Source organism: Megascapheus bottae, chromosome 22 (assembly GCF_031878675.1).
Source record: "Megascapheus bottae isolate mThoBot1 chromosome 22, mThoBot2.hap1, whole genome shotgun sequence".
In the NCBI taxonomy this organism is placed as follows: Eukaryota; Metazoa; Chordata; class Mammalia; order Rodentia; family Geomyidae; genus Megascapheus; species Megascapheus bottae.
The window spans coordinates 1,067,572-1,091,975 of record NC_143530.1 but is presented as its reverse complement, the minus strand read 5'-3'; the positions used below and the strand labels follow the sequence as shown (position 1 = coordinate 1,091,975).

Sequence of the window (24,404 nt, the reverse complement as noted above, 5' to 3'; positions counted from 1 at the left end):
CTTTCCTAGTGGAATGCAACCCAGGATAAACTGTTTTACTTTGGAAGCACTGGGGACCGAACTTCGACTCTAGTGCTTGCTGGGTGAATGCAGCCCCAGGACAAAGCGAGAAGTTTGGGACGTAACTGATCATGTCCTAATTCTAGCTGTGCTTCCTGTTATGATTCAGCTTAGATGCCGAGGCACCTAAGAAAACCCACAGTGGGCTCTAACTCTCATGTAAGTGCACGGTCTGCTGACCAATTTTCAAAATCAAACCTGGCCATTCTGTACCCTGACCACCAGTATTTACTTTTTAGTCATAGCTACATGAATCTACTGAATCAGACATTGAAGAATGGTTGCTTTACAAGGCCATTCATACTACACAAAGCTGAACTAACTTCCCAAAGGCTTGAAAATTTACAAAGTTACCTTTATTTTTGCATGTTTTAGGTTCAATTTTACACCTTACATGATGGTGACGAAGCTGAGTACCAACATGACTTCTTTTTCCTTTTCCCCAGAATTTCTTGCTATAACCCCCACAACCCTGTAAGGTACTCCTGGGTCCTGTTTTACATACAGCCAAACTGAGGACCATGAAAAAAAGACGGAACAGCTCCTCAGTATAAATCCACAAATGGCACTTCTAGTTACAGAGAAGTTATCTCTGCCCGCAGTCTTCTGCCGGGCACACCTCCAGCCCATGGGTGGGCAAGAGAGCTGCTAGCTGTGCAACTTTACAGACAGCGCAGTGATGACGCACCAAAAGCTTTTGAGCAATCCCAATCCAGTAAGACACCTCTGACAGGGACAGGGGTTCTGAGGGGACAGGAGGCACTGAGGGGATGGGGGGGCTCTGAGGGGAGAGGGGTTCTGAGGGGACACGGGCTCTGAGGGGACGGGGGGGGGGGGGGGGGGGCTCTGAGGGGACAGGGGCTCTGAGGGGACGGGGGCTCTGAGGGGACAGGGGGCACTGAGGGGATGGGGGGGGCTCTGAGGGAATGGGGGACTCTGAGGAGACAGGGGTTCTGAGGGGACAGGGGCTCTGAGGGGACAGGGGAAGTGCTGTGGGCTGGGGCCCAGGGAGCACCGTGGGGAGGACAGGGAATGACCCCCCCCCCCCGCAGGACTCCTCGAGGAGCACTGTGAAGAGGACAGGGAATGACCAACCCCCAGGACTCCTCAGGGAGCACCGTGGGGAGGACAGGGAATGACCACCCCCCCCCCCGCAGGACTCCTCGGGGAGCACTGTGGGGAGCACGGCTGGCCCTGTCTTGCTCGGTTGGCTCACCTCTGCAGGTTTCCACGACTCTGGCCCTTTAAGGAGCACAGGGCGCTGGCAGGAGTGGGAGGGACGGTGACCCACCCGTGGGAGGACGGTGATGGTGACCCACCCAGGATGGTGACCCAGCCGGGGACGGTGACCCACCGGGGACGGTGACCCAGCAGGGGACGGTGACCCAGCAGGGGACGGTGACCCAGCCGGGACGGTGACCCAGCCGGGACGGTGACCCAGCAGGGGACGGTGACCCAGCCGGGACGGTGACCCAGCCGGGGACGGTGACCCACCCGGGATGGTGACCCACCCGGGACGGTGACGGTGACCCACCCGGGACGGTGACCCAGCCGGGGACGGTGACCCACCAAGGACGGTGACCCACCGGGGACGGTGACCCCCCCCCCGCGGAAGGCCGGCAGGCCCCTCCGCAGGCCCCTCGGGACCGCGGCGCGCTCACCTCGGATCGGAAGTGGTGCGACCTCAGGACGGCATCTGCGGGAGCGGAGAGAGGGGGGTCAGCGCGCTGCCCTCGGGGCGGCCGGGCTGGGCAGAAGTCCCGGGAAAGTCCTGGGGAGGGGGACCCGAGACGGGCCGGGGCGGGGGAGGGCGGCGCGGAGGGGCGAGGGGTGGAGAAGCGCCCGCCGAGGCCGGGGGCGCGCCGCCCCGCCCCTGCCCTCCCCTCCCGTCCCCTCCGCTCCCCTGCCCTCCCCTGCCCTCCCTGCCCTCCCCTCCCGTCCCCTGCCCACCCCTGCCCTCCCTGCCCTCCCCTCCCCTCCCCTCCCGTCCCCTGCCCTCCCTGCCCTCCCCTCCCGTCCCCTCCACTCCCCTGCCCTCCCCTCCCGTCCCCTGCCCTCCCCTCCCGTCCCCTGCCCTCCCCTCCCGTCCCCTCCACTCCCCTGCCCTCCCCTCCCGTCCCCTGCCCTCCCCTCCGCTCCCGGCCCGCCGAGCGCCCCCGCTCACCCACCTCGGCTCCGCGCGCGGCCGGCCAGCACCGACCTCACCGGGTGCCTCCCCTTGCGCAGCCTGCGGTGCCAGCAGCAGCAGAAGACGATGGAGGCCACGGCGCCCAGCAGCAGCAGCAGCAGGCAGAGCGCGCACTGCACGCTGTAGGGGCGCAGCAGCACCAGGAAGGCGGCGGCGATCATGGTGCGGGCGCCCGGGCTCCGCGCCTGCGGACCCGCGCCGGGCCCAATGGCGGAGCGCCCCGGGCGGCCCGCGACGCGGCGGCGGGCGGCGGGCGGCGGGCGCGGCGGGGAGCGCGGGGGGCGCGGGGCGCGCGGGCCGTGACTCAGCACGCGGCGGCGGCGGGCGCTGCTCCCGCCGTCCCCCGCCCCCGCCCGCCGTCCCCCGCCCCCGCCCGCCGTCCCCCGCCCCCGTCCCCGCCCGCCTCCCCCCGCCCGCGCCCGCGCGCCGGCCCTGCGGGGACGCGGCGAGCGGGGAGGAGCCGCGCCGCGGCCGCCCGCGCCCCGGGGCCCGGCCCGGCCCGAGCATCTGGGCGGCCGGGCGCACGCGGGCCGGGCGGGCGGGCGGGGGGCGGCGGTGACATCACGCCGGGCTGCGGCGGCGCGGGCGCGCGGACGTGGCTGCGGCGGCGGCGGCGGCGGCGGTGGTCGCGGGCTGCGCCCCGGCCCGAGCGCCCGCCGCTCCCGGACCCCGCAGCGACCCCCGGGCCGAGCCGCGCGGAGCGGGGTGGGGGCGCCGCCTGACCTGCCGCCCCCTGCGCCCCACGAGCCAGGGGCTTGGAGGACGCGGCCCGGTGAGCTTCTGCTGGGGGGCGCGAGGCCTGGCCGGGAGTCCGCGCGGGGCCCGGCTCCCGGCTCCCCCCGAGCCCCGCGGCCAGGGGAGCCGCGGCGAAGCCGGGCGGGGAGGCGTCGACCTCCGGACGATCGATCCGGAGGCGATGTTTGGGTGGGGAGGCGGCGGGGGGAGGCCGGCGGGGCGGAGGCCGGCGGGGTGAGGACGGCGGGGCGGAGGCCGGCGGGGTGAGGACGGCGGGGGGAGGCCGGCGGTGGAGGGGGTGAGAGGGAGGCGGGAGGCGCGGCGCCCGCCCTGCGCCCTGCGCCCCGCGCCCCGCGCCCCGCGCCCCCGGCGGAACGCGCCACTGCGGCCCCGTGGGCGGCGTGAGAGGAGCGGGGCCGTGGGCGGAAGGCGAGCGCGGGGCGCCTGCCCGCCGCGTCCTCCGGGCGGTTCCCGGCGCCGCCCCGCGGGCAGCGTGGCTCGCCCCGGCGGCCTTGGGCCCCTGGCGCCCCGGGGCCGGCGCGGGGCGCGTGGGGAAGACGCGCGCAGCCCCTCGCAGGTCGGCGGCGTCTGCGTCCGGCGCGCCCCGGGGTGGCCGTGCGCACCTCGGCCCCGCGGCCAGGCGTCTCGGGCGGCCGTGCGGAGCAAGGCCTCCGTCCTCACCCTCTGATCCCCGGCCACCCCGTCACGTCCCCTTCCCGCGCTGTGAGCCTGCTCTGCGTGGGGAGCCGGCCTGGCAGAGCCGATCGTCTTCATGCTGCGTCGTGAGGGGCGCACACCTGCCAGCCTGGCTTCTCCAGCGGCTGGGACCTGAGCACTGCGCTTTGGCGCTGTCCAGGCAGGAGGCTGGAGTCAGAAGGTGGCTTCGTCCTTTGCTGGGCTCGGGAATGGCTGGGAGGATCCATCGCGGTGCCATCTTGCGTGCACCCTGAGAGGTTAATGATGTGTCCGCACCAGTCATGGCTTGAGGGCAGGGTGGAGGGTCCAGGCCAAGCCAGGCATGCGTGTGACCCTTACCAACCAAGAGCTGGCAGTGAGTGGGTGGTGCCCACCATCCCTGCTGCCTGGAGGCTGCCGTCAAGAGGTCAGAGGTGCCAGGCCTCCCTAGGCAGAAACGTCCATGAGAAGGTCTCCGCAGAAGAATTGGCCCTGGGGATTGCAGTCTGTCCTACCAGCTGCAGCAGGCAGATTGCAGCCCAAGCTCACCCCTGAGCATACGCCCCAGCAGGCAGTCAGACTGTAGGCCCAGAAGGATGAAAAGGAATGCAGGCAGGTGTGGTGGGCCTGGGGTCTCCAGGCCTCCGGAGTGTAGCCTCCTGGCTGCCGCAGCCCACCCTTCCCTCCTCCAGGGAGGTCTTTGAAACGATGCCTAGAAAGTAAGTGTCTCCTCCTGGGAGTTGTTCCCTCAAGTGTCTGGTGGCAGTGCTGGCACACACACACTCACACTGCCGGCACGCAGCCCCCACCCCGGCTGCCCTCATCCCCAGGGAGGGTGAGGGATGGGCGCAGGTATCCTCCAAATGCTTCTCACAACTAGGAAGTGGCTGCACAAGTTCCTCAGCTGTGGGTCAGGAAGAGGAAAAGTGGAGGAGGAGGAGAAGCACTGGAGATGACTCAGAGTTGTCCTGGGTGGAGAGGAGACTGAAGGGGAAGCTCACTGAGGGGGAGCGGGGCCGCGTCCCTTGTCGGGGGTCCTCGTGGGGATACCCACAAATGAATACCCATGGAAATGCAGGGGAAAGCCGGTGCAGTGGCTCACGCCTGTGATCCTAGCTACTCAGGAGGCTGAGATCTGAGGACCAAGGTTCAAAGCCAGCCAGGCACAACAGGACCTTATCTCCAATTAACCTCTAGAAAATGGGAAGTGGGGCTTAGCTCACTAGTAGGGTGTTAGGCAAGCCCCAGGACCCACAAAAAAAAAAAAAAAAAAAAAAAGGAAAGGAGAGAAAGAAATGCAGGCGAAAGCCAAGGCGGTGGCTCACGCCTGTCATCCTAGCTACTCAGGAGGCTGAGATCTGAGGATCGCAGTTTGAAGCCAGTCGGGGCATTAAAGAATGTGAGACTCGTATCTCCAATTAACCACCAGAAAACCAGACGTGGGGCTGTGGCTCCAAGGGTAGAACAGTAGCCTTGAGCTGAAGAGCTCAGGGACAGCACCCAGGCCCAGAGTTCAATCCCCATGACCGACAAAAGGAAAAAGAAAAATGCGGGCGAAGGGGTGGACCCTGGAGCGCTGAAGGAGTCATCTTAAGTAGGTGGCAGTCAGAATCAAAGCAATGGAGGAAGGACGAAGGAAGGCAAGGATGGGTGGGCGCCGTGGACGGCTTCTCCGTGGAGCAGAGGACAGCTGCGGGCAGGCCTGGAAGCCCCTAGCATGGCCCCGCCCAGGACCTTAGCAGAATTCCTTAGCCCAAACCAGGAGGCTAAGCTGGGCAGCCACTGGTCACCGAGGAGGAAGCTTCTGGAAGCCTTCCAGGAGGGTGCCTTGCCATGGGGGGCCAAGCGAAACCAGGCAGTAATGTGCTCGGGGGAGACCGGTGAAAGTGAGGGCCCCAAGTGTCACTGTGGACAGTCTTTGGAGAAATTTAATTCTGCAGCGGATGAGTAGAAAAGTAAGTAAAGCCTAGGAAAGGTCAGGAATGACCCTGAAAAGGCCAAGAGCACAAGGCCCTGAGTTCAAGCCCCAATACCAGCACAAAACAAAACATTATCTTCAGCAAATATACTCTAGGAAAGGACTTAAGCATTTTAGATAACTTAGTGGCATCATTATAGAAAACGTTTCTACCAGATTGTTCTTCTAGCCTTTCCGCACTCTAGAGCTGAGCTGAGATTTGTTTCCAGAGTACCCAGCCCACCACAGTGCCTTGAGGGACTCTTCCTGTGAGCAGTGTTGGGACATCACATCAGTGTAATCAAGTGCATCTACACTACAATGCTTTGCAGGCACTCACAGCCACACCAAATTCATTTGTAGAGTTTCCACATCGAGCGTGGTATTAGTCACGCAGCGTGAACCACCAGCGGAAACTTTGGGAGCTGTTCATAAATCAAATTATGAATCTCTTAGAGTGATAAATCAGTCACTGAGAAGTAAACTGCATTATTATTCAGATGGTGTGAAACATTTCTCCCGCTTGTAAGAAATGCGCCATTTTGCGAGCACGCTGGAAAGTGGAAGGCATGGCCTTGATCCAAGATGACCATCGCCACTGAAGTCACAAGAATCTCTGCATTCACAAAAGAAAAGGAGAATGTAAGGAAGGTCACAGTTGCATAACAAATATGAGAGGATGCCACGCTGGGGGGCACTTTCAAGTCACATTTCAGGCTGCCTTGAAAACAGAACTACAGTAACACTGAACAGTTAGATTTCCCGCACTGCTCCTTGTCACGTAGGACTTGGCCATTATTAAGTATTTTAGTTCTTGCATCAAATATATGTACATGAGCACATCGGTGGGCCTATAGTGTAAAAGAATGTCACTGTGTGCCAAGCTAGACAGAAAGCTGCAATGGATAACTGATACCTGCTAAAAATGTCTCAGCAACAACACACAGTCTATCCTAGAGGTTCTTGAAATCACTCCAGCATAATGACATCTCACGAACCTAAGAACAGAGGAAGATACACATCTGAAGCCTCCAGACACTCTAGAGAGGACAAGGAAACTAGCACCAAGCATGCTAAGTTGAAATCAATTTTATATTTCAAAGAAGGCCAAAGACCCTGTACTTGTTGACGTTCTCGACCAGAGTTTGTAGGTAGGTTTCTACATGTTAGAAGGTGAGGCTGACACACAAGCATCTCTGATTGGGCTCCCAGTCCCTCCCTCCCTTCGCCACCGGGAAGGTCATCAGACCCATTCCATCCACACAGGAAGCAAGCCACTGCCCCACTGCAGCACCACGCCTTGCTTTCCCACCACCAGCATGGCCTTAGTTGATTCCCCTGGAGTCTTCAAGAAAGGTCTTGAGCACCATCCGTCTGGGGGAGCAAAGAAAACTTTGTGCTGTGACCCATAAACGTTCAAGGAAGTCTCCAGAATGCAAGTTATGCTGCTCCCCATCCTTAGACTAGAGAGAGAATGGGGGGCATCTGTTTTATTTCCTGTCCTGTAACTTCAAGCTTACTGGAGAGACACAGGAGAGTTCCCTAAGGTCAGGCTCTCTGGGTGTCAGCTCCAGCTCTAGGGCCACCTGGGACCGCTTTCCAGACCAACCATGGGAAGGAGGACAGATGTGATTTCCAAGCTGCCTTCACAACATGAACTATTTCAGTCTTTATTAAGGAATGCAAATGGATAAGGCCTGTCAAGAGGCCAGCAGCCTGGGCCCTAGCACCTATCCTTGGGTCCAGAATGCAGAGACCGCCATCCCTTAGGGCCTGAAAGAGGAGGACTTGGTATCACCAACCACGCAGCGAGAGTCGTTCTTAAAGGGGGGCCAGCTTCTCAAATCCCTCCCCACTCCACAACTAAATGGGGTGGCCCAGCCTTCAGCAGCCTGGTGTGGACTCTTCAGACCTGGTGACCGGGCTGTCCGTCCCCTAGGACAAGTCTGTGGAAAGCAGACCATCCACAGCCACGGCTCAATTCCTCCGTGAGGATGGTGCCATTTGATCCTGGGCAGCCGAGCGGGGGCTTCTCAGCATCTATACCGGCCATAGAAGGCTCTGCCTTCTCAAGTGGGCGAGGGCCCCCCCTCTCTCTCCCTCGGGCTCTCCTGCCTTCGGGTGTGGTGGCCAGGAGCCTCACCACCTGCTGGTCCTGGAAGGTGCACTTCTCGCTTCCGACTGCCGGGTCCAATCCATTACCGCACACGAGGGACAGCCTGGCCTGCCCAGCTGTTAGAGCCGCACAGGGTGACCTGAGGCTCTGTGCCTGGTTTCCTCCCTGTGTCAGGTGACTAAAGTCCCTAGGCCTCCAGGCCCCTGGTGGTGACCTGTGCTGCTCCTTCCCTACGGACTTTCTCAGGGCAGTTGTGAGGTTTCCTGGGAATCCAGATCTCTCTCTCCGGCTGGCTGGCCGCTTCCTGGCCCTCGGGCTGTGGAGGGCAGACTTCATGCGTCCACACAGAATCAGACTCTGAGTCATCCCCAGGCCCCAGCACCAGCTCCAGGCAGTCCAGGAAGACATTCACCTTTGCACGAGTGAATCCCATGGCCATTTCCAACAAGACGAGACTCCACCAACATCGGCCATGCAGGCTGCAGTGAGGGTGCCAGGCTCACCAGGGCCTGAAATCCAGTGAGCTGGAGGCCTGGCACGCCGGCACACACCGTCACCACAGGACAGGGTGAGGTCAGCAAGCCTGTGTCACATACACAGGAAGAGAAGGCTGGCCGGTGCAGTCACTCCACGCCAAACACGCTCTTGCCGTGCGTGCTGACGCCCTTTCTCTTCACTCAGGCCGACCTAGTCCGCCATCTCCCCATCCCCACCTCCGGGAGCTGGGATGACAGCAGTCCATCATCACACGCAACTCTGTGGGTTTTGTATAAGTGACATATGTGTAGGAAGCACAGAAATAATGATAAAAATGTGCAATATAGCTGAAGGTGTTCAGGGAGTTCTTTGTTTCTTCAGGTGGTTTGAAAGAGCAGAAAAACCCTCTAAGATGATTTATGAAGTAATTACCTGCCATCTGAACGCCAGCATAGTCACTGTGTGTCAGCCTGTGGGTCTGAGAGAGAAACAGTACAGAATTGGTGGGACGTGGGTAAACGGCGGCCAGTTAGTTCATGGGTGTGTGGTATGAATGTGAGACATAATGGGACAGATACCTCAGAGACAAATTAGCTTGCCTTTCAGGATGTAATTGATTAGATGAATTAACGTGTGGGACATGCATGACTCAGCCTGGATTTTATGCGCAGCATTGACTCTGGGGTTCAATGATGACATGTTGTGAATTTGAAGAATTGGCCTGGGGGCCAGGTTGTGGGGAACCTAACACTGGAAGGAGCTTGGTGAGGTCACCCAGCCCGGAGCCCAGGAGGTTGTGGAGGACCCAGGAGGCTGTGGAGAGCCCAGGAGGGTGTGGAGAGCCCAGGAGGGTGTAGAGAGAGCCCGGGGAGGCTATGGAGAGCCCGGGGAGACCGTGGAGAGCCCAGGAGGCTGTGGAGAGAGCCCGGGGAGGCCGTGGAGAGCTCAGGAGGCTGTGGAGAGCCCAGGAGGGCGTGGAGAGAGCCCGGGGAGGCCGTGGAGAGCTCGGGGAGGCTGTGGAGAGCGCGGGGAGGCCGTGGAGAGCCCAGGAGGCCGTGGAGACCACGGGGAGGCAGTGGAGAGAGCTGGGGAGGCTGTGGAGAGCCGGGGAGGCCGTGGAGAGAGCTGGGGAGAGTGTGGGGAGGCCGTGGAGAACGCGGGGAGGCTGTGGAGAGTGTGGGGAGGCTGTGGAGAGCCCAGGAGGCTGTGGAGAGCCCAGGAGGCCGTGGAGAGCCCAGGGAGGCCGTGGAGAGCCCAGGGAGGCTGTGATGAGAGCCAGGAGGCCGTGGAGAGCCTGGGAGGCTGTCGAGGAAGGACCAGGTGGAGGGGTTCACGTTCTAGTTTTCTCAGCTCATCCCAGAGCTCCGGTCCACACCCTCCTCCCGTGTGCCCGTCCTCCCATGTCCTCGTCCTCCCGTTTCCTCGTCCTTCTGTGTGCGCCTCCCGTGTCCCCGTCCGCCTGTGTGCCCCTCTCCCATGTGCTCGTCCTCCTGTGTGCTCTTCCTCCCGTGTGCTCGTCCTCCCATGTCCTCGTCCTCCCGTGTGCACCTCCTCCCGTGTGCTCGTCTTTCCATGTCCTCGTCCTCCCGTGTACTCGTCCTCCTGTGTGCCCGTCCTCCTGTGTGCGCCTCCTCCTGTGTGCCCGTCCTGCCGTGTGCCCGTCCTCCCGTGTCCCAGTCCTTCTGTGTGCCCGTCCTGCCGTGTGCCCGTCCTCCCCTGCACGTGTCCTTCCGTGTCCTTGTCCTGCCGTGTCCTCCTCCTCCCGTGTGCGTGTCCTCCTGTGTGCCCGTCCTCCCCTGTGTGTGTCCTCCCATGTGCCCATCCTCCCGTGCGCCCGTCCTCCCCTGCGTGCATCCTCCCGTGCGCCCGTCCTCCCCTGCGTGCATCCTCCTGTGTGCCCGTCCTCCCGTGTGCCTGTCCTCCCATGTCCTCTTCCTCCCGTGTGCGTGTCCTCCCGTGTGCCCATCCTGCCGTGCGCCCGTCCTCCCGTGTGCGCGTCCTCCCGTGTGTGCCCTCCTAGGGCTCGGGTGGCTCAGCTCCGCCGCTGGCCGGCCGCGGGTCCTCTGTGGGAAGCAGAAGTGGCTGCATTGCTGGCTGGTGCTGTCCCTCTGCCTCACAGCCCCTCGTCCCTGGTTCCAGTGGCACTAGGGGACGGCCCTGCCCCAGGCCGGGGACGGGCGTCCAGGTCTGGCAGCTTCTGAGGATTAACGGGAACCGTGTGAGGTTCCCTGCAGGAGCGCCCGCCCGGCCAGGGACCCACAGGCAGGCCGAGCCCAGGAGAGGAGCCGCGGCTTCTGGAGGCGAACCTGGGACCCCTGCAAGGCCACCCCTGGAAGGACTCGATGGGGTGCCGCCACCCTGTGTGCGCCTTCCTTCCCCTCCTCCCCACCCTCCCCTGCTTGACTGATGGCCCGGGGCTTGAGGAAAGTGATCCCACCTTTGTTCTGACGTCTCTCATGAAATTCTCCTCTGGAAACGACCTAGGGAATTAATGGAGTGCCTTCTGTTATTGGTGAATTAATGGGGAGTGGGGGGAGATAATACCCCCCACTGGGGAGGCTCCCAGCCTCCTGGGCCTCTCCAGGCCTCCCCGGTCAGCCTCCCAGCCTCCCCAGACCTCTTCCGGCCTCCCTGGTCGGCCTCCCTGCCTCCCCAGGCCTCCCCCGGCCTCCCTAGGTCTCTCCTGGCCTCCCCCGGCCTCCCCGGGCCTCCCCCAGCCTCCCGGACTGCCTCCTCGCCTCCCCAGGTCTCCCCTGGCCTCCCCGGGCCTTTCGCCGGCTGCCTCCAGGCCTCCCCCGGCTTCCCTGGGCCTCCCCCGGCCTCCCAGACTGCCTCCTGGTCTCCCCAGGCCTCCCCGGTCTCCCGGGCTGCCTCCTGGCTTCTGTCTCAGGCACTGTCCACAAAGGTGAGTGCAAGGGTGCAGGCTGAGTCCAGCGCCTCCGAGCTCCCCATCCTGAGGGTGAGCTCCCTGCCATCGGCACACCTGAGAGCCAAGAGAAAGGAGTCGGAGAGAAGCGCACAGGGACTGTGGCAGGACCCCAGAAATCGCGCTTGGGAAAGACTCATGACCTCCTGGTCGCTCTGGGGGGACGCCTCGGGGCACCTGGTCAGGAGCAAGCGCTTCCTGCGCTGTATACATGCTTCTGGAACGTTTACAAGCATTTTCTTTTTCTGGAAAATGTTTTCTACTCTTAGGAGGGAAGCAAAAGATGGGGCTAAGTCTGTGAACCAGACCTGCAGCTGCATTCACTCTCTGTCCTTTTCTGCTTCCATGTTGAAGGACTGTGACTCCCGGGCTGCATCTGGAGCTGCGTTGTCTCCATGGACATTCCTTCTTCCTGCGACCTGAGACCTCTTCTGCTCACTTGTTGAGAAGATGCAGAAGATCTTGCAGACGGATGAAATTACCGATGCCCAAGCTCTTAGGAAAGGAAAGAGGAAAAGAACAGAGATGACAGACACAGGAAGTGTGAATAGCGCTGAGGGTAAAGGACAGGTGAGTCTGTTGCCATTGTCCAGTTCAGTGATGTTTCCACGTTCCCCTCATAATTTATCCTCACTTTTCCCCTGCCGCTGACTCTTTCACTGAGCCCTTTATTTAACCAAAGGCATCAGTTGTTCTCAGTTGAGCAGTTTGAGCTGGAAACATACTCCACAGACAACATAGCGGTGGTTAAATACTTAACAGACAGTTTAACTATGGTTAAATATGCCATTGTTCAATGGTTTTGCTTGACCTTCTGGAGAATTAAAGATCCATAAATTTTGAGAAGTATTTTTCCTCCCCCTAAATATTGGAAAGATTAGGGTATTTTTTTCTTTGAGACTGTGGGTTTTTCTTTCTTTCCTTCTTTTTTAATTTTTTTTTCCAGTCCTGGGCTTGAGCTCAGGGCCTGAGCACTGTCCTTGGACTTTCTCAAGGCTAGAGCTCTACCACTTGAGCCTCAGCACCATTTCTGGCTTTTTTCTATGCATGTGGTGCCGAGGAATCGAACCTGGGTCTTCATGCATGCTAGGCAAGCACTTTAACCACTAGGCCAAACTCCCGGCCCCTCTTTCCTTCTTTTTGTGGCTCTTGGGGCTTGAATTCAGGGCTTTGGTGCTGTCTCTGGGCTTTGCTGTTCAAGGCTAGCACTCCACCACCACTCTGACCCACAGCGCCATTTCCAGTTTTCTGGTGGTTATTTGGAGAGAAGAGTCTCACAGACTTTCCTGCCTGGCCTGGCTTTGAACCGCAATCCTCATACCTCAGACTCCTGAGTAACCAGGATTACAGGCGTGAGCCACCAGCTCCCATCTCACTGTGAGCTTTTGCTTTTGAGATCCCAGTTCACCTAGCCCTCACTCACCTTCCTCCTCCTCTGGGGCTTTGGATACCCAATCACTGTGTTTATTCTGTACTGTTTGATCTACGTGTCTCGATAATGCCTGTGTGTTTGTAAATGTTGCAGTAATACCTATAGAATTTCATGTTCCTGTGATCTTAAATCTTTCAGAGAGCACTAAATGTTCTGATGGTGTAAAGCATCTTCAGGGGGAGATAGTGACCATTCCCCCCCCCCAGTCCCTCCCCCCCGTGTCCTGTCTGCCCTGCTCACAGCCCTGTGCACCTCCACCCCAGGGAACCCATTTAATGCGTTCATGACAAAGCCTGGAGGATACTACTGTCTCCCCCTATTTGGATGTAGACGTAATTGTGGGATTCTCAAGCCTTGAAGATTTCACGCGCCTGGACTCAGCTACTGCTGAGTGCACACTGCACTGAACTTTCTGTGTCCACATGCAAACGCGTGACCCTGACAGGAAAGAGCGGAAGCACCCCAGAGCTCTCCCTCCAGGCTCTGGCCACGTGGTCTGCCTGCCTAACATCCCAGCCACAGTTTTACCCAATGTGTCACCAAGAGGTAGCACGAGTCATGGCTTTGACGTTTCTGTCCGTCACCTGACCACTACACACTCCAGGCATCCTTGAAGCTGGTCCTGCATCTGCAGGCCAAGTTCTGCATTTGTTGTCACAGGTGCCGCACAGGCTAACCAGGACCCCAAATAACAGGTCTTTCAAGGCAGAGGTCCTGTCCCCTTGCACACCTAAGAGCCACCTGGAGGCCTCTCATGCTGCCAGCCCATTTCCCTCCACACAGTCAGTCTCTGTCTAACAGGACCTCTCCCAGTCTCCCATCTTGCCCTCTTCCCAGAGAAGGAAGCAGAAGACACACAACACAGTTCCTTCAGGGTTAAGAACGACAGGTGTCCCTTCCACATGCTTCTGCTCCTCCGGGAACCCACTCACGTGACCAGGATGGACCAGAAAGAAAGGCTGTAGCTCCCAGATGCCTCCCCGCCGAGGACGGCTGCTGCCCCTTGGGGGCCCTGCCCTTTCTCTTGGTTTTGCTGGTCTATTCTCCTGGGTTTCATGTTCCATCCTAACTACAGAACCCTCCTCTACTGTAACAATTTGCCTGTTGAAATTAGGTTGGAGATACTACAAGTATCTTCTACCAGTCTGTTACTTTATCTGTCAACTTTATTTCCTCTCCACCCTGGAGGAGCACTAGAGAGACTTCTGTAAGAACCTGCTCAAACTTGCCAGAAGGAATAAGGCCCTGGGGCTGGGGTGTGACTTGAGGGGTAGAGCAGAGCGGGGGCCTGGCCTGCAGGAGCCCCTGGCCTCCCTCCCCACCACTTCCATCCCTTTCTAGGCTCCCTAGTTGAGTGCCTGCCCGAGGAGCCTGTGTCAGTGGTGGAAAGCCGCCTGACCTGGCCTGGCCGGCCGTGCCTGACGCCTCCCTCTGTGCCTGCCTTGCCTTGCAGAGAGATCCCTACTCAGGAAATGCCTTTCTGCCTGGGGAGAGCTCCAGTGAGGACGAGGCACCTTTGGCAGAACTGTCCAAGGAGGAGCTGTGTGCCAAGGTAGAAACCCTGAGAGAAAGACTGACCAATACCCGGAAAGAGAACAGCCGGCTGCGGCAGTCTTTGGTCATGCTGCAAGGTGAGGTGGGGAAAACTGGCATTTTGATGAAACTGCATGATCAGTGAAAAGGCTTGCCAACTAAGTCAAGGACAATAAGGAGCCAAGCTCCAGTGATTCATGCCCCAGGAGGAAGGGGTCTGAAGATGACGGCTCAAAGCCAGACAGAGCAGGGACATCTACCAGACGTGGAGTTGAGGCTCAAGTGGTAGAGGGCCAGCCCTGAAAAACAACTCAGGGACAGCACCCAGGCCTTGGCATCAAGCCTCAGTACTGGTGCGAGTGTGAGTGTTAGGACCACTTCCTACTGGCCAAAGATGGGATGCTTTGGGCTTCAAAACTAATGCTAGAAATGTGTGTGTAAGGGCATGCATTCAAAGTGACATTAAAAAAACCTTTAATAGTCATCTAAACACAATTCAGGACTTACAGACCAAAAGATGAAACACTTATCCGAGTTCAAACTCCAATTCTGTCAAAAAGAAAAGTGTGGCACAGAGTAAAAATAGATCAATAGTTAGTATTATTATTGCTAAATGTTCCTTAAATAATTATTGATGGGATACATATGCCTGGCATGAAAAAGCTACTTAGTATACTTTGGCCATAACAAAGAATAAGATATTCTTCTTTATGTTTGGGTTTTCTTTTCCTTTCTTTCTTTCTTTTTTTTTGCCAGTCATGGGCTTGAACTCAAGGTCTGAACATTGTCCTTGGACGTTCTCAAGGCTAGAGCTCAGCCACTTGAGCCTCAGCACCATTTCTGCCTTTTTCTATGTATGTGGTACCAAGGAATTGAACCCGGATCTTCGTGCATGCTAGGCAAGCACTCTACCACTAGGCCAAACTCCCAGCCCGTTTGTTTGTTTATTTGTTTGTTTTTGTTTTTAACCTTTGTCTTTTCTTCTTTGGTACTGGGGATTGAACCCCAGATGTTGCACCTCCTAGGCAAGCGCTTTGCCACTGAGCTACATCCCAGCTAAGACAGTCTTCTGTAAGGGATTTGTTTTAGTCGATAGGTTATCAATTGTTATAAAGATTGTAGCTCAATATATACATCTCTGTACATGCAGTACCTTCAACCACGACATGGAGAATGGAGTTAGTTAGACAGGGTTTGAGGGCTCTTCCAACTCCAGCATGTTATTTGTCCTTAGGAAACAAAGTTGATATAAGAACAGAGAAGACCATCTTACAAGAAAGCATGAAACTTTTGGATGTGTAAGTTTCCAGTAACAAAAGAGGAACAGAGAGACTACACAGTTGGTTTCCAAAATCCATCTGTAACTGGTGATAACATAGGTTTAAGTTACAGCCCTATGTTTTTTACACACAAATGTCTTAGCAAATTCATTTTGTTTTATTCATTTTATTTATTTATTTATTTTTGTCAGTCTCATGGCTTGAACTCAGGGCCTGGGTACTGTCCATAAACTTCATTTGCTCAAGGCTAGGCACTCTTCCATTCTGAGCCTCACTGCCACTTTTGAATTTTTCTGACTAGTTTGTTGGGTCCTCAAATCTCAGCCTCCTTGAGTAGCTAAGATTATAGGCGTGAACCACCAGCACCCAGCAGCAAGTTCATTTTAATTCATGACAAATGCCTAATTTGTGACGAGGTCCTTTCTTAGCATGTACACTGCCCTATTATGAGCTTCTAAGAGGAGATTGATAACAGAATCAGCATTTTCTCTAAACAAAAAATCATTGTCAAATAACATTCTCAGCAAAAAAGAATCAAGTGTTTTTTGAGCCTCATCATCATTTCCAGCTTTTTTCTATGCATGTGGTACTGAGGAATCGAACCCGGGTTTTTGTGCATGCTAGGCAAGCACTCTACTGCTAGGCCAAACTCCCGCCCCAAGAATCAAGTTTTAAAACAGTGTTTTTTAGGTTCAAAATGATATAACACTTAAATCCAATAACAAAAGTATTTTATACTGGTGTTGTGACTTAATAATTAGTAAATGATTAGTTCTAGTGATTTACTGTAATCCGCCTTCCCAGCCCGTGTTTTCTCAGGGTGGTAAACATTAGCCTCTGCTCTCGGGCTCTGGGCGCCTGGCACACCATGCCAGCGTGAGCACCAGCTCCTGTCACTCCCACTTTTGTACCTGCTCCTTTCTCCTCCATGCTAGTGTTGCCACAGGCGGTCGTCCAGTTTGAGGAACTGGTTGGCATGGCAGAGACCCTGCTCAAGGGGGGAGGCACCCTGTCGGCACCTGCATCCACCCTCTGGAGGGCGGCCAACAGCTCCTCCCCGGACTCCCTTGCCTCCGTCTGCAGCCCGTCCGGTTCTGACTCCAGCTCCCCGAGTTCCTTGAAGGTGGACGAGGCCCATCATCCGGAGGAGAAGCAGGTTAGCAGCCCAGCTGCCACCAAACCCTGCAAACAGTTTAGTGCAGAACTCCAAAGAGGGCTGGGAAACTATCATTGTTTTCTCCATGCCTCCCAGCCAAGTCTAGATGCCATTGTCTTAGGTTCCTGCTGCATAGAACTATTTTACTCTCAGAATAAAAATTAATATTATGAAACCAATATCCAGTTCAGAAGATGAATGGAAAACTGTGGACAAAGGCGATGCTTTTAAACTGGGAAGTTCTTAGGCCATGAACTGAGGGTTATAACACTTTCTGTCATTGAGAGAAGATAAATGTCAGTATTTTCCTGTCATTGAGTACCAGTCTTTGTTTTCTCCACTTTCATTCATCAAAATTCAGAAGCTAAACAATAAGTGCTTTGCTGAAATGCCCTCTGAAAGTTGGGTGTGACACTCAGGCTATCTACCATTCTCCTGTTGCTCTGAACTAGGTTACCACAGGTTCAGTGATTTCAGCTAATCACAAGTAATGACTCGAGGTCTTGGGGCAGGGCGTGTGCCCTGTCACAGGACTGCCACCAACGAGTCCCTCCTGAGGCTTGAGGACAGTCTGTTTCCTGCACGTTAAGTTCCTGCTGTGCTTGGAGAGCTGCCGTCCTCATTTGTCTGCGGGCTGTGATCTGCAGATCAGTCCTACTTCTAGAAGCAATCCTATTCAGTGCTTGGTTGGTTTGCAGCCCACTCTGCCGTCCTCAGAGGCCCCTGCCTCCCGTGAGCTCCCTTGCAGTGTCCTTGTGTGAACAGGATGGGCCTGCCTAGGCCAGCCAGGGCAGTCTTCCATCCCCAGGTACGATATGGCAGCCACGTCTGCGGAATCGTCTCTGCCCTGGGGTGGACCACGTGCACCGGCAGTGGAGGCGTCAGAGAGCCATCTTTCTACCCACCAGATAGGCAGGTGCTGAGGACAGGACCAGCCCTTCAAGGCTGTCCAGATAAGAGACAGGGATAAGCATCTATGTCGGAAGTAATGTCTCATAAGTACTGAGAATTATCTCAGAGATTGCATTTAACGCTAACCCCTAAAGAACAAAACGTCTATCAAAAATACTAAATCATCTTAAAGAATGTTGATCATTATTTTCTTATATGTCTTATACATGTTTCTAATTGTGATGGTTACTTATTTTTCAGTTCAAGATTGAAAATTGGCAGATTGCTCGCTGTAATAAGAGCAAGCCTCAGAAGTTTATTAATGACTTAATGCAAGTCCTTTACTCTAACGAGTACATGGCCACACACAGCCTGACCGGGGCCAAGTCCTCCACTTCCAGAGACAAAGCCGTCAAACCAGCGATGAATCAGAATGAAGTTCAGGAAATCATAGGTGATCACACCCTTGCACTGTATTTCCATATGAACTTGAAGTCATGTTATCACAGGAGGTCAGATTATTCTTTCCTTTATTCCCATTTTCTGTGAGAGGAAAAAATATTTCAGAATAGTCTAATGTTCTTATTTATTTATTTATTTTGCCAGTCCTGGGCTTGGGCTGAGGGCCTGAGCACTGTCCTTGGGTTTTCTCAAGGCTAACATTCTACCACTTGAGCCATAGCACCACTTCTGGCTTTTTCTATGTATGGGTTTCCAAAGAATTGAACCTGGGTCTTTATGCATGCTAGGCAAGCACTTTACCACTAGGCCAAACTCCCGGCCCCTAATATTCTTATTAAGTAAGGGGAAATTCATAGAAAAACCTTTCACTGACATGATACATGCAAATACCAGTAAATTTAGAGATTCCCAGGATTTAGGGTATGTATGTATGTATGTATGTATGTATGTATGTATGTATGTGTACATGTATGTGTGTATGCATGTGTATATATGCATGCATGTATGTGTATGTGTACATGTATGTATATATGTATATGTGTATACAGTTTCTTAGAAAATGATCAGTTGGAATCCAGTCATTTTAACTGACATAAAGAAATGGATCAAAATGAGTCCCTAAGGGCCTGGAGTTTGGCCTAGGGGTAACAGTGCTTGCTTAGCATGCATGAAGACCTAGGATCGATTCCTCGGTACCATATAAATAGAAAAAGCTGAAAGTGGTGTTGAGGTTCAAATGCCAGAGTGCTAGCCTTAAGAAAGCCCAAGGAGGCCGGGAGTTTGGCCTAGTGGTTAAAGTGCTTGCCTAGCATGCACGAAGACTCAGGTTCGATTCCCCGGTACCACATACATAGAAAAAAGCCGGAAGTGGTGCTGAGGCTCAAGTGGTAGAGCTCTAGCCTTGAGAAAGTCCAAGGACAGGGCTCAGGCCCTGAGCTCAAGCCCAGGACTGGCAAAAAAAAAAAAAAAAAAAAAAAGAAAGCCCAAGGACAGTGCTCAGGCCCTGAGCTCAAGCCCCATAACTAGCAAAATAAATAAATAAATAAATAAATAAAGTCCCTAGCATTTTGGAACAAAGAAACTTAGAGCTGAAAGCAACTAATTGAAACAGTGCGATATAAAGCAAACATGGGTAATCTCCATTTATGACACAGACCTCCTGGTATCTTTTTTTTCTTTTCTTTTTTTTTTTTTTGCCAGTCCTCGGGCTTGAACTCAGGGCCCGAGCCCTGTCCTTGGCCTTTCTCAAGGCTAGAGCTCTACCACTTGAGCCTCAGCACCACCTCTGCCTTTTTTCTATGTGTGTGGTACCAAGGAATCAAACCCGGGTCTCTGTGCATGTTAGGCAAGCACTCTACCACTAGGCCACATTCCCAGCCCCTCCTGGAATCTTTTGCCCTGCTCTGAGAAACCTGTCTACATGTCTGTCACTTGAGTATCTCATGGGAATTGGGGTTTCCCTTGAAAATGAAGACAGAATATTTGGTGTTCCTCAATTCCCACTTTACAGTGCTTTGGTATACTGTTGTCTTTGGCAGGCGTCACAAAACAGTTATTTCCCAATACGGATGATGTTTCTATCAGGCGAATGATAGGACAAAAGCTGAACAACTGTACCAAGAAGCCAAATCTGAGCAAAAGCCTTAACTCTCAGGATATGAAGTAGGTCCTCCTGGTAAGTCTGTTAAATCTTCACCCGCTTCTCATTGTGGCCGCGCTGTACCTGTGGAGTGACGTCTCCCCAGTCCTCTGCGTCTGTGCGTCTGCGTGGTGAGGATGTGAACGGGGAAGCGTGCCGAGTCCGGTCCCAAGGGCTTTCCCCTCCCAGAGGCCTCCACGTGTGGAGAGTGCGTGTGCCCGGCGCATCCGAAGTCTCTTTAAAAGGTGGCACTGTGGGCAGTATTCCCCAAATGTCCTTTCCTCAGGAACTGTTCTACAGGAAACTCAGGCTAACCTGGGGAAGGGTGGGAAGGAGGCTGGAGGGACGCTGGACTGGTGGGTCAGGGGAGCAGGGGCCTGGGGCTGTTGGAAGGTCCAAGCTAAGCAAACATGTCAGCCAGCATGAAGGGCCTGGCTGTGTGCTCTGCTGCCCTCTAAGCAGCTTCTCCCGTCCCCAAATCTGTGTGACCGCCTGTTCACGTTTAATAAGGAGGTGCCCGAGGCTGGGGGAGAGGTCCCCGCAGCCTCCTGAATGCCTGTAACAAACCTCCACATCAGATGGCTGTCTTCTAGAACACACTGTTCTATTTCCCAGCTCCACAAGGCATTTTTTTTTTTTTTTTGCCAGTTCTGGAGCTTGAATTCAGGGCCTGATCACTGTCCTTGGGCTTTCCTCAAGGCTAGTGGTCTGCCACTTGAGCCTCAGCACCACTTCTGGCCTTTTCTGTGGTATGGAGGAATCGAACTTGGGTCTTTGTGCATGCTAGGCAAGCACTCTACCACTAGGCCAGACTCCCGGCCTCATCCATAAAGCATTTTAATATCCTAGTCGCTGCCTTGTTAATAATGTAGATTGTAAAGAATAGGCAAAAAACTCATGTTTTTTGTTGCACTGTTTTCTTTAAATTAAACTTTTTTTGGTTTTGTTTTTTGCTAGTCTTGGGGCTTGAACTCAGGGCCTGTGTACTGTCCTTGGGCTATCTCAAGGCTAGAGCTCTGCCACTTGAGCTATAGTGCCACTTCTGTTTTTGTCCGAATAGGTGATACCGAGGAACTGAACCCAGGGCTTTATGCGTGCTAGGAGAGCGTCTTCCCATTAGGCTACGCTCCCAGCCTAAGTTTTTTTCTTTTTGGTGTGCCAGTTCTGAGGCTTGAACTCAGAACTTGGGTGCTGTCCCTGAGATTCTTTTGCTCAGGGCTAAGTGTTCTACCCATTGGGGAAAAGTTCTGCTTCTGTCTTTTGCTTGTTTAGTGGAAGCCCAGGGACAGCACCCAGGACCAGAATTGAAGCCTCAGGACTGACCTGCCCCCCCCCCCCCCCAAAAAAAGGCTCTCTTGCTCAGGCTGGTTTCAAACCACAATGCTCCCATCTCAGCTTCCAGAGTAGCAAGCATTACAGTGTGGAGCTGGTGTGGCTTTAAGGCAAGGTCTCACTCTGTGACCTAGCCCAGGCCAGCCTCATACTCGCCACCCCTCTGCCTCCTCCTTCTTGGTTCACAGCTGCATGGTCTGCATCACCCAACCAAAAAACGCCTGTATTAAGCACAAAGTGAACATAATTATACACATAAATGGTTTATGTATGTTCTCATGGTCTTTAACTGACCTTGCTTTTTGATAGGTATGATAGGCATTGTAAGGGAACGCCTTTGGTTCTGGATCGTCGGGCTCTTTTGGAGACTGCACGCTCCGTGGGCACAGAGGCGCCTATGCAGCGGCAGCTGTCCCGTGTCTGTGACGTCCTGGGCTCTCGTCATGGATGCTGCATGCAGATCCACCCTACGCCAGAGACCATCAACCCAGAGGACTCCCACTGGTCACACGAGCATGTTGCACGGTCTCTTTGGAAATACTCCTTTCCCGAATCCCCAGTTCTCTTCTGTACAGGTCCTCCGCAGGACAGGCAGACTTCTTCTCTTGCAGCAAAGACACAGGCCTCCATCGCTCTCTGTCCAAAGCAAGCCTTGCACCTTCACGAGTACCAGTGGATACACAAGGCAGTCACGTCTAAGAAGGAATCATGTTTAAGCAATAAAGTTACAGCATTTTTTGTTATCTAAAATGAACAAAGTAGAAGAACAAGAAAAACAGAGGAGCAATACTGAAAAACAAATACAGCCAAGGATTTTGTGTTAAAACAGTGCATTGGTTCTCAAAATAATCTCTTTGTTAACCAGACATGCTTCCAACTATTTTCCAAAATATACTAAATAAAGATAGTTAATAGGAAATAACTACCTGAGATGTAACATATAATTGGACAAGTTTCTATCTTCTGAAACAAACCAATTTTGTTTCATTGGAGAAGAAAAATAAATTGAAAAAATCAATACGGATTTGATAATTATACAAAAAGAAGAATGCTGTGTAAATCAACGAAAGATGAAGCCTTCTTCCAAGGCTTCTCAGTAGATGTCAGGCTTGTACTTTTGAGCTCTCTGCGGCAGGAGGTCCCCTTGTTCTGTGTGCAAGGTCACCTTGCAAGTTGGAAAAGAGGCTGAAGTACTTTCAGTGGTCATAACAGTGACCCAGGGAACATTCCATACATGTTGCTTGATAAAAATGTGATTGTACAAAATAAATGTTCTTAAGGAAAGAACTCATGTAACATTTGCTACTTTTAATTAAAAGTAAACTCCATTGGAAAAAGTATTTTGTTTTTTTGTTTTTTTTTTGGCCCCCTTCTCTTTCTGGCCCCGCTCGCTCCGGCCCCACTCGCTCCAGCCCCGCTCGCTCCGGCCCTGCTCGCTCCGGCCCTGGCTTGCTCTGGCCCCGCTCGCTCCGGCCCGGCCCTGCTCCTGGCTTGCTCTGGCCCCGCTCGCTCCGGCCCGGCCAGCTCTCGCTTGCTCCTGGCTCCGCTCGCTCCAGCCCCTTCTCGCTCTGGCCCCGCACGCTCCGGCCTCGCTGGCTCTGGCTCGGCTCGCTCCCGCATGCTCCGGCCCTGCTCGCTCCGGCCCCGCTCGCTAGTATTTTGTTTCTTTTTCTTCCTTCTTCTTTCTTTTTTTTTTCCAGTCCTTGGGCTTTTTCAAGGCTAGCTCTCTACCACTTGAGCCACAGTACCTCTTCTACCTTTTTGTGTGTATGTGGTACTGAGGAATTGAGCCAAGGGCTTTATGCATAGTAGGCAAGCACTCTACCATTAGGCCACACTCCTGGCCCCAAGCATTTCAATTTAATACAGAATAATTTTCATTGAGGTGAATACTATTTCCTTAAAAACTGGTTATATAAGTGTTGACTACTAAAGGTAAATAAATTGCCTTTGTAAAATTTATCCACAGTATAAACTAGAACTTTAATTATTTTGAAATATATTGTTAGCTTTATCAATTACAGAATAAATGTATGTTAATTCTGTTTTATTAACTAGTCCCAAATGAGTTCCAAAATAAGAAAAACCAATGGAATTGAAGAGTTCCAGAAATCCACTGGGGGTAAATGTGTGTGTCCACACGTAAGTTATTTGTTCTCGTACGTAAGAACTGAGGGTATGGTTAAAGAAGAACCTTGAGTAAGTTGTGAAGAATGATTTAATAAGTGATGTTGAATGGTGAGGGGAAGAAAATTCTCTGATTCAAATCATATTCCATTTTGATTTTGTATGCATAATCCACACAGTCCTTTTCATATTTCTGTTCTCTGTGAGGCAGGCTATTCTCAATACAAAACCAGTGCAGCGGGGCCAGAGCATAGCCTAGTGGCAAAGTGCTCACCCAGCATGCATGAAGTCCTCAGTTCGATTCCTCAGTCCCACTTACACAGTAAAAGCCAGAGGTGGTGCTGTGGCTCAAGTGACAAAACACTAGCCATAAGCAAAAAGTATCCAAGAACAGTGCTGAGGCCCTGAGTTCAAGCCGCAGGACTGGCGAAACAAAAAACAACAACAACAAAAACCCAACCAAACAACAAAAAAAGCAAACCCCGCCCCTTCCCCCCAAAAAAAGACAAAACAAAACAGTGCAGCAAAGAGAACTCAAAGAATAACTTTATTTGCAGTTGCCAGGCATTGTTAGACTTACAGGTGATGGGACTTGGCCTTACTGAGTGCTTCCTTCTCGTATTCTGAGCTCCAGCCTTCACGAGACACCTTCACGGTCTCTGCATCTTCTGCTCACTTCAACTCCTTTTAACAACTTGGACGAATCTTTGGATTGTCTGCTTGCCGCTTATTTTGCTAGAAACACCAGGTCAGTATGTTTTGTGGTTCTGTCTCAGGGAAATTCTACTTGCACTGGAGTTAATTTCCAGTGTGTGTACTGTAGGGTTTCTGGACAGGCACATGATACCCAGGTAAATGTAAATTAGAAGTACTGTGTATGTGTGGGGGGTGGGGGGATTATAAAATTCTTAGAAGGTAAACATAAGGGAAACCCACCCCTCAGCCTGCACACACCCCAATGGGTGCACGAGGCCGTGATCTTAAGTCCTTTCCTTGGGGCACGCCTGGGGCCTTGAGTCACCCCGGCTTTTCTCCCGTTCTTGAACGGGAGTGTGCAGCACTCGGCGGCGGCGGAGGTCCAGGGGCGCCCTGCACGCGTCCCGCACAGGAGCCGCGCTCCGTGGAGCGCCCTCCCGAGCCCGCGGCCGCCGTGGGCACGTCTGCTGTCACCCCCCCCCCTGCCGACCCCCCTTTCTGGACAGGCAGAAGGGGTGCGCTACCTTCGGGAAGGCTGCCTGTCCCCCAGCGCTGAGCTTCCGAACCCACGGGTCCCGGACGGACGGACGGACCGATGGAGCCGCAGGCGGAGGCACAGCTCCACCCCCGGGCCAGCGCCGCGGCGGAGGCGGCGGCCGGAACTACACTTCCCAGACTGCACCGCGCGCAGGGGCCGCGGCCCCGCTCCGAGGCCGCCTCGG

At 54.4% G+C, this 24,404-nt stretch overlaps 2 protein-coding genes across 3 annotated transcripts in view; one reads left to right on the top strand and one right to left on the bottom strand.

Moving 5' to 3' along the window:
• Nucleotides 1-2,409, bottom strand: part of LOC150047545 (dystonin-like) — a 287,691-nt gene extending 285,282 nt beyond the window's left edge. For both annotated transcript variants that reach the window (XM_090355460.1, XM_090355461.1), the window contains exons 1-2: nucleotides 2,229-2,409; nucleotides 1,722-1,756 (exon numbers count right to left, since the gene is read on the bottom strand). In XM_090355460.1, coding sequence (XP_090211586.1) covers nucleotides 1,722-1,756; nucleotides 2,229-2,409 — 216 coding nt within the window. The remainder of the gene's footprint in view (nucleotides 1-1,721; nucleotides 1,757-2,228) is intronic.
• A 502-nt stretch (nucleotides 2,410-2,911) lies between these two features.
• On the top strand, nucleotides 2,912-22,199 carry Bend6 (BEN domain containing 6). The gene is made up of 7 exons (XM_090355466.1): nucleotides 2,912-3,020; nucleotides 11,489-11,704; nucleotides 14,020-14,197; nucleotides 16,315-16,535; nucleotides 17,688-17,880; nucleotides 19,427-19,563; nucleotides 21,169-22,199. The coding sequence occupies exons 2-6, from the start codon at nucleotides 11,585-11,587 to the stop codon at nucleotides 19,552-19,554; spliced, it is 840 nt and encodes a 279-aa protein (XP_090211592.1). The 5' UTR covers nucleotides 2,912-3,020; nucleotides 11,489-11,584; the 3' UTR covers nucleotides 19,555-19,563; nucleotides 21,169-22,199.
• Nucleotides 22,200-24,404: the final 2,205 nt, after the last annotated feature.

Excerpts from the sequence above, each read along its gene's own strand:
- Bend6 (XM_090355466.1), top strand. The coding sequence starts at position 11,585 with ATGCAGAAGATCTTGCAGACGGATGAAATTACCGATGCCCAAGCTCTT. Across the intron at positions 16,536-17,687 it reads ATCATCCGGAGGAGAAGCAG|TTCAAGATTGAAAATTGGCA; the intron begins GTTAGCAGCCCA and ends CTTATTTTTCAG. Across the intron at positions 17,881-19,426 it reads TGAAGTTCAGGAAATCATAG|GCGTCACAAAACAGTTATTT; the intron begins GTGATCACACCC and ends TGTCTTTGGCAG.